This window comes from Gossypium arboreum, chromosome 12, assembly GCF_025698485.1.
Source record: "Gossypium arboreum isolate Shixiya-1 chromosome 12, ASM2569848v2, whole genome shotgun sequence".
Taxonomy (NCBI): Eukaryota; Viridiplantae; Streptophyta; class Magnoliopsida; order Malvales; family Malvaceae; genus Gossypium; species Gossypium arboreum.
Genome location: NC_069081.1, coordinates 95,682,650 through 95,691,209, shown reverse-complemented (window position 1 = coordinate 95,691,209; position 8,560 = coordinate 95,682,650). Strand labels below are relative to the sequence as shown.

The following is an 8,560-nucleotide window of genomic DNA, read 5'->3' as shown; positions in this document are numbered from 1 at the left end:
ATTGGTAGGAATGGTTTTGGTTTTTGTCTTCGGATCTAAACAAATTACATAACGTCTCTTGATCTCTCACTATTGTTAAACTTTGGCCTTTTCTTCTTTCTTAAACCTCAATTACATTCCTGGTTCATTTCCACCATTGTTTTGCATGGTTCGTCTTTTGTGCATATATATATTTTGCATGGTTCATTTTCATGAAAGTTACATCTCTTTTCTCCATTTCCAGTGGGGTTTACCAACTATTTTTATTTTATATTAATTAATTTCTTTGGTTTTTTTTCCCTAGCTTCTTTTTTGACAAATATATATATATATTGTTTTCCAACACGATTCTTTCTTTTACCAAGTTAGAAAAGCACCATGTTGAACTCATCAGTCTATTTTTTCGTATTTAATGCTGTCATCAATGGTGGCACGTATTCAGATTCATCATCATGTTTGTGGAAGATCCGGTGACACTTTCAGTCATTTTACACTAACTTCATGAAAGCCATCACATTAAAGACGATGACAGTTTGAAGCTTGCGCTTTATGAGGTACTTGACAATCTCCATAAAACCCCAAAAAAATCCCAGTTGACTTCGATGTTTTATATTTATGGATTATATAGATTCCGCCATTAACATAGCGATATGTTGGTTTTCTGTTTGTTTTTATTACAGAGCATGTATTGATTGGAACCAGCATCTGAAAAGGGTGATTTTTTGTGTTGTTTAACGCTTTTTTTTAGTGAATATGTCTTCAGCTACTTGGATTACTTCCCTTTCATGTTCAAGTTCTGTGATTTTATCTTCCAAGGAGACGTCGATTCCTGTCATGATCCAATGGTTGAGATTCATTTTCCTATCTCCATGTCCTCAGAGAGCTTTGTTTTTAGCCGTTGATCTACTGTTCTTGTTAACCCTCTTATGCTTTGCGTTTCATAAGCTCAATTCTAGATTATCAGGCAACATCCATGGCAGCTCAGACATCAACAAGCCACTTATAAGATGCAATAGAGCCCTTACCAGGACCACTATATGGTTCAAATTATCCTTGATTGTAACGCTTGTACTGCCATTTTCTTACACTATTATATGCATTATGGCATTTCGTAGTAATAACCAGGATCCAAGGAAACTGTTTGATGGGATGTTTTGGTTAGTTCAAGCTGGAACTCATGTGGTGATTGCTATATTAATCATCCATGAAAAGAGATTTGAGGCTATTAATCACCCTTTTTCGCTCCGAGCTTATTGGATTGCGAATTTTATCATCATTTCCTTGTTTACAGCTTCTGGGATCATTCGTATCGAAACAAATCAGGGTCAGTATTTGAGATTGGATGATATAGTTTCCCTTGGTTCTTTTCCTTTATCAGTTCTTCTTCTTGTTGTTGCTATTAGAGGCTCAACAGGAATAGCAGTGAGCGGCGAACTCGGACTGGCAATGGAAGAAGAAGAAACCAAGTTGTATGAACCTCTTTTGAGCAAATCCAACATTACTGGCTTTGCTTCAGCTTCTATAGTATCAAAGGCCTTTTGGCTTTGGTTAAATCCTCTGTTGAAAAAAGGCTATGAGTCCCCTCTCAAAATGGATGATGTTCCAACTCTTTCACCCGAACATAGGGCTGAGAAGATGTCGAAGCTTTTTGAAGTAAATTGGCCTAAACCGGAGGAAAAATCAAAGCACCCTGTTCGAACTACATTGCTACGGTGCTTTTGGAAGGAACTTGCTTTCACTGCATTCCTTGCAATCGTGCGGCTTTGCGTGACGTACGTCGGTCCAGTTCTGATCCAAAGTTTTGTTGATTACACTGCGGGGAAAAGAAGTTCTCCTTATGAAGGATATTACCTTATATTGATTCTCCTTGCTGCTAAGTTTGTTGAAGTGTTGAGCAGTCACCAATTTAATTTCAACTCTCAGAAACTCGGGATGCTCATTCGCTGCACTCTTATCACTTCGTTATACAAGAAAGGTTTACGGTTAACCTGCTCTGCTCGTCAAGCTCATGGTGTCGGACAGATTGTGAATTACATGGCTGTTGATGCTCAACAGCTATCAGATATGATGTTACAGCTTCATTCTATTTGGTTGACTCCTTTGCAGGTTTGTGTTGCCTTGGTGCTCTTGTACATGTACCTTGGTGCCGCTGTGGTGACATCCTTGCTTGGACTTCTTGGTGCTTTTATATTTGCGATAATGGAAAGTAGGAGGAACAATCGTTTTCAATTCAATGTGATGAAGAATCGTGACTTGCGAATGAAGGCAACTAACCAGATGCTTAATTACATGCGGGTTATCAAGTTCCAATCATGGGAAGAACACTTCAATAAAAGAATCCAATCTTTCCGTGAAACCGAGTTTGGATGGTTAAGCAATTTCCTGTATTCTATTGCTGGCCATGTGATAGTAATGTGGTCAATGCCGTTACTGGTATCGACTCTAACATTCGGGACTGCACTTTTATTGGGAGTAAGACTTGATGCAGGGCTAGTGTTCACAGCAACAACTATCTTTAAGATCTTGCAAGAGCCCATCAGGTCATTCCCGCAGTCCATGATCTCACTTTCACAAGCTGTGATATCATTAGAGAGGTTAGATAGTTTCATGACGAGCAAGGAATTGAGCAATTCATCGGTGGAGAGACAGGAGGGTTGCGATGATAGAGTTGCAGTGGAAATTAAAAACGGGGCGTTTAGCTGGGATGATGAAAAGGGAGAACAGGTTTTGAAAAATATAAATTTAGAGATCAAGAAAGGGGAACTCGCCGCCATCGTTGGGACTGTTGGATCCGGGAAGTCTTCTCTCCTGGCTTCGGTTCTTGGTGAGATGCACAAAATATCAGGAAAGGTAACACATTATTGGTTAAAATGCTTGCATTCCATGCTAGTTGGTTGTTTGGCATATTGATGCAATAATGGATTGAATGACAGGTTAAGCTTTGTGGGACGACCGCATACGTTGCTCAGTCATCTTGGATTCAGAGTGGGACGATTGAAGACAATATCCTATTCGGTTTGCCAATGAACCGGGAGAAATATAGGGAAGTTATAAGGGCTTGTTGTTTAGAGAAAGACTTGGAAATGATGGAGTTTGGTGATCAGACAGAAATCGGAGAACGCGGAATTAACCTCAGCGGTGGCCAGAAGCAACGGGTACAACTAGCCAGAGCTGTTTACCAAGATTGTGACATATACCTTCTCGATGACGTCTTTAGCGCTGTTGATGCTCATACAGGGTCAAACATATTTAAGGTGACATTGATATCTGCTTATTGCAAGTTCTGTTATTGTTTGAAAAAAAATGATCCATCCTTTTGGTCTTAAAAGGAGCGAAAACGGTAGATCAACATGCTGAATCTCAAGTTTATTGCTTCTGTTCCATATGCAGGAATGTGTGAGAGGAGTTCTCAAAGAGAAGACTATTTTGCTTGTAACCCATCAAGTGGACTTCTTGCATAATGTTGATCATATCTTGGTAAGTAGGCTTGTATGCTCCGTTTCGTGGAATTCATGTTTCTAAAATAATTCATTGTGTAAATTGCAGGTGATGCGAGACGGGATGATAGTACAATCAGGGAAGTATAATGATTTACTAGAATCGCACATGGATTTTGGAGCTTTTGTAGCTGCACATGAATCGTCCATGGAACTTGTAGAAGAAGCAGGCAACACCATGCCTGGTGAGAATGCCCCCAGAACATCAAAATCAGCTCAGGATGCTTCTAACATCAGGGAAGTAAATGGTGAACGTAAGTCCCAAGACGCCCTGAAATCTGATAAGGGAGATTCTAGGCTAATCAAAGACGAGGAAAGGGAAACCGGTAAAGTCAGCTTGCATGTGTATAAAATGTACTGCACTGAAGGTTTTGGTTGGTGGGGTGTAGCAGCTGCGTTATTATTATCTCTGTTATGGCAAGCTTCTCTTATGGCCAGTGATTATTGGCTGTCATATGAAACTTCAGCTGAACGTGCTCTTCCGTTCGACCCTTTGCTATTCATTTCTGTTTATGCTATCATAACAGCCGTATCGGTGGTGTTAGTCACGTTTAGAGCCTATTTCGTTACGCTTATGGGGCTCAAAACAGCCCAAATATTTTTCAGGCAAATTCTTCAAAGCATCTTGCACGCCCCTATGTCCTTTTTCGATACCACACCTTCGGGAAGAATTTTAAGTCGGGTAATGAACTATGCTACTTTCTCATCACAGCTAATTCTTGCCCAAAAATAGGAGTCTTGTTTTCCAAGAAACAAATTATCAAAGTGGCTTGGTGTCTTAGGACTGACAGATTCCTTCTATTTTTTATCCACAGGCGTCGACTGATCAGACCAACGTCGATATCTTCATTCCATTCATTATGGGGGTTACGATTGCTATGTACATTACACTGCTAAGTATCTTCATAATCACATGTCAATATGCTTGGCCAACAATATTCTTGATAATTCCACTTGGTTGGCTGAATTTCTGGTATCGGGTATGGTTCTCGTTTCAATTCACTTTTGGCATTCGCTATTTCGTTTCCGTGTACGATATAGATCAAGCAGGAAGTCCATTTGATTTGAATTGCAGGGATACTACCTGGCATCATCACGCGAATTAACCCGCCTCGACTCAATCACTAAAGCTCCTGTCATCCATTACTTCTCGGAAAGCATCTCCGGGGTTATGACAATTCGCGCATTCGGAAAGGAGGACAGGTTTTGTCAGGAAAACGCTAACCGAGTTAATTCCAGTTTATGCATGGATTTCCACAACAACGGATCCAACGAGTGGTTGGGATTCCGTTTGGAATTTATTGGTAGTGTAGTTCTTTGCTTATCTACCATGTTTATGATCCTTTTACCTAGCAGCATTGTCAAGCCAGGTAAACTGTATGCTGCAAGCTCAGTTCCACAAACCATTCTTTATGATTTTCATGTATAAACACAAATGGTGGTACTGGTGTCAGATAAACAATACTTATTTTGCCTAATGCAGAAAATGTGGGGTTATCTCTCTCATATGGATTGTCCCTCAATGGTGTGTTGTTCATGTCCATATATTTCAGTTGTTACGTGGAAAATAGGATGGTTTCAGTTGAAAGAATAAAGCAATTTTCGAGTATTCAACCTGAAGCAGCATGGCATAACAAAAACCATCTTCCTCCTCCAAATTGGCCTGCCCATGGCAATGTTGAGCTCAAAGACCTTCAGGTTCGATACCGTCCAAGCACGCCTCTTGTACTTAAAGGCATTACTCTGAGCATCAACGGTGGTGAAAAGATAGGTGTTGTTGGTCGGACCGGGAGTGGGAAGTCGACTTTAATCCAAGCTTTCTTCAGACTGGTTGAGCCAACTGCTGGGAAAATAATCATTGATGATATAGACATCTGCATGCTAGGACTACATGATCTCCGATCACGGTTTGGGATCATCCCTCAGGAACCTGTCCTTTTCGAAGGATCTGTGAGAAGCAACATTGATCCTGCAGGACAGTTTCCAGATGAAGAGATATGGAAGGTAACCATGTTATTATCCCATAATGAGAACATGTTCTCATTGTTTTCACTCGCTATAAATTTCTGATTTTTTTTTTTTTTTTTGCAGAGTCTTGAGCGCTGCCAACTTAAAGATGTGGTGGCTTCAAAACCCGATAAACTCGATTCTTTAGGTAAGTGACCTTAACATGTTCCGGTATCTGAAATGGTGGCTGAGCATTACCTATAAATCCTTCAAATTTTTCAGTGGTTGATAATGGCGATAATTGGAGCATGGGGCAGAGACAACTTCTGTGTTTGGGGAGAGTTATGCTTAAACGAAGCAGGCTTTTGTTCATGGACGAAGCAACAGCATCCGTCGATTCACAAACAGATTCCATAATCCAAAAGATCATCAGAGAAGACTTTGCAGCCTGCACTATTATCAGCATTGCTCACAGAATACCCACAGTCATGGACTGTGATCGAGTTTTAGTCGTCGATGCAGGTGCATGCTTCTTTCTTACGTTACTCAAACTCGGCATATCATATATGGATAGATGTCCTACATGATTTTTCATATATTTAAAGAATCATACTCTCATTGATAACAGGAAAGGCAAAAGAATTTGACAAACCATCACGGTTGCTCGAGACGCCGACACTCTTTGCAGCACTGGTTCAAGAATATGCCAACCGCTCTTCCGAACTATGAAACCGTATCTTCTTTCGGGTGGATTTCCATCCACTGTCAAGATTGCAAAAAAGTTCAAAAAGAAATGAATGTGCTGAATTTAACACGATTTGAATCCATCTGAAAATAATACTGAATTCTTGAACTTAGAATTGTTCAGAAGGGTTATGCTTTCTGTTTTTCCCGGTTTTATTCAGAAATGAACATTGTAGTAAGATTCATTTACAAATGAACTGTAATAAAAAAGGGTTTAATCTGGATTTACAGAACTTGGTATAATCAGACCCCGACAAACGCCCGACACTGGGATTCCCAGTGTTCCTTTGCCTGTCGAACTCTCTCAGCTCTTTCCATTTGAAGTCGCTGCTCCCAGTATTCACTACAACTGTTCCAAAAACAAATGTATGATTCCGGTAAGAACATAGCAGTATACATTCATTCATTCAAATGAAAAGAGGAAAACCTATTAGGATCATACCTTCTCCTTAACAATATACTAAGCTCATCCAAATGTACAAAACCTTCATAAACTCCTGCCTGTAATTCCGAAAATACCAACACAAAACAAAGAATATTATGCTTACTTTCATAAGAGTAGAAGTTATTATCCGACCTAGCACTCACCTCTCGACATAAGGGACACTTTTCTTTTGGCTCAGCTGCTTTCAGTCCATTAACAATGCTAACCGATGCAGCCGAGCAAGCACACATGTAGCAGAATATATGCCCACAAGTGAGGGATACTGGATCAAATACTGTGTCCTGTTGCATTAGAAAATACGAAGCCTATATCAGTCAAGAACCCTTAGTAGCAGCTGAACTAACGGATAGCACTATCAGACCTGAAAAACTTGCAACTTACCAAGCATATAGAACAAGTCAAGTCAATATCAAGCTTGACAGAATCAAAGAGTTCACAAGAAAGGAATGGTTTCCCATCATTAAATGTGAGGTAACATCCTTCAAACGATGCAGGGGTCATCCCTGATTTCACCTTGGTTTCCCTCAAATTAATATGGAAAGCCATAAGCTCGCATAGCCACGGCGATTGAAGGATTTCAATGTGCATACTTTGTGCTTGTGACTTGAAAGCTTGCCCTTGTTTGGAGAAATGAACCTTATCGTATTTTTTCAGTATTTTACGAATCGCCACGGCATTAATCAATGCATAGTTAACCAGGTCCTTCCCTTCTTGAATCAAAGCAACATGGCTGCCTTGTAGCTTACCTTTGAACCAAATGAAGTATTTTCTAAAACCAGAAGCCAAGTGTAGTTCAAGCAATTTCTGTGCACGCTCATTGAAGCAGCCTACTATATCAGACATTTCCTTTAAAAGGGAAGGGAAGAAGGTCCCGTCGCAAACTGGACATTAATTTCCATCAAAAGTATAAGCAAATCATAATTTCATACACATTAGAACAAAGGTCTAAGATAAACCCAAAATCAGATTATAAATACATCAGATAAACCAAGAACTTATAGCTTTTCTTCAGGCCTAAAAACCCTTCGTTTTTCTCAAGAAACCCAATTAATATAATCAATTTATATACATATATATATGTATGTACCTGGACAATGCTGAGGACAAGTTTGGTTATGAAGAACACCATGGACGTCATTCTTGGACTGAAATTCTCTTCTACAGTTCTTCAAAATCTTCTTAAGCTTCTTGAAACCAACACCAGGTAGTTTCTTCCCTTGTCCCTGCATGTATTCTTGATATTTCTTGCAGAACTTCATCTCTTCTTAACAATAAATTATTGTTATTAAAAAAAATCCAAAACACACACGATATCAATACTTTGTTCCCGTTGGGTTGTTTCAATCAACTTACACAAACACACAATCGAAGAACAAAGGAAGAAACAGAGCAAGAGCAATTCAAGAAGACATGGAAACTGACGGTGGTGGTGGTGGCGCCATGGTGGTGGTGTGTGGTTTTAGATTTGGTGTGATGACAGCAGGGATTGACGATGGAGTGTTGATGGTGAATGAGGAAGATTGCGAGGGGAAAATGGCCAATTTTTCGGATTATCGTCTCTCTCTGCCGATTGCTTCAAACTCACTCTTTTTATCTGTGTTACCGCTAATGGAAATTATATCTACACCTCGCCAAGACATATATTATTTGGTTTCCATAAAGGAATATTAAGATAAAAAAGGGGTCAAACTACCTACTTAGTCCCTGTATTGTATTCTGTGTACGTTGTAAATTTTGTATATGTATTTTAATTCGAATTTTTAAATTTTAATCCAGAACAAAACAATAGTAATTAAAACTGTTTGGTTAAATTTTGTTATTAGTCTTATATTCTTTAATTTAATTATTCTTAATCCTTATACTTTTTGTATTATGAAATTTCAGTCTTGATGTAAACGGAAGTAATGTGTGAAAATAATAAATTGACGTAGCATTGCACATATGATAA

At 39.2% G+C, this 8,560-nt stretch overlaps 2 protein-coding genes across 2 annotated transcripts; one reads left to right on the top strand and one right to left on the bottom strand.

Annotated features, from left to right (window-relative positions):
- The first annotated feature begins 715 nt into the window (after positions 1 to 715).
- Positions 716 to 6,497, top strand: LOC108480017 (ABC transporter C family member 4-like). The gene is made up of 10 exons (XM_017782913.2): positions 716 to 2,829; positions 2,913 to 3,233; positions 3,370 to 3,456; positions 3,526 to 4,158; positions 4,292 to 4,456; positions 4,552 to 4,846; positions 4,960 to 5,480; positions 5,568 to 5,631; positions 5,706 to 5,945; positions 6,052 to 6,497. Exons 1-10 carry the CDS (start codon positions 733 to 735, stop codon positions 6,150 to 6,152), a joined length of 4,524 nt encoding a protein of 1,507 aa, XP_017638402.1. The 5' UTR covers positions 716 to 732; the 3' UTR covers positions 6,153 to 6,497.
- On the bottom strand, positions 6,241 to 8,286 carry LOC108480018 (E3 ubiquitin-protein ligase BAH1-like). Its single transcript, XM_017782914.2, has 5 exons — positions 7,700 to 8,286; positions 6,994 to 7,493; positions 6,756 to 6,893; positions 6,610 to 6,668; positions 6,241 to 6,516 (listed from the first exon to the last, which is right to left on the bottom strand). The coding sequence occupies exons 1-5, from the start codon at positions 7,869 to 7,871 to the stop codon at positions 6,411 to 6,413; spliced, it is 975 nt and encodes a 324-aa protein (XP_017638403.1). The 5' UTR covers positions 7,872 to 8,286; the 3' UTR covers positions 6,241 to 6,410.
- Between the last annotated feature and the right edge of the window lie 274 nt (positions 8,287 to 8,560).

What these genes read in the sequence shown, in the direction of transcription:
- LOC108480017 (XM_017782913.2), top strand. Translation starts at nt 733, where the DNA reads ATGTCTTCAGCTACTTGGATTACTTCCCTTTCATGTTCAAGTTCTGTG. An exon ending in CAGGGTCAAACATATTTAAG is followed by an intron (nt 3,234 to 3,369) that starts GTGACATTGATA and finishes TTCCATATGCAG; the next exon opens with GAATGTGTGAGAGGAGTTCT. An exon ending in CGATAAACTCGATTCTTTAG is followed by an intron (nt 5,632 to 5,705) that starts GTAAGTGACCTT and finishes CAAATTTTTCAG; the next exon opens with TGGTTGATAATGGCGATAAT.
- LOC108480018 (XM_017782914.2), bottom strand. Translation starts at nt 7,871, where the DNA reads ATGAAGTTCTGCAAGAAATATCAAGAATACATGCAGGGACAAGGGAAG. An exon ending in AGTGTCCCTTATGTCGAGAG is followed by an intron (nt 6,669 to 6,755) that starts GTGAGTGCTAGG and finishes TCGGAATTACAG; the next exon opens with GCAGGAGTTTATGAAGGTTT. An exon ending in AGTATATTGTTAAGGAGAAG is followed by an intron (nt 6,517 to 6,609) that starts GTATGATCCTAA and finishes TTTTTGGAACAG; the next exon opens with TTGTAGTGAATACTGGGAGC.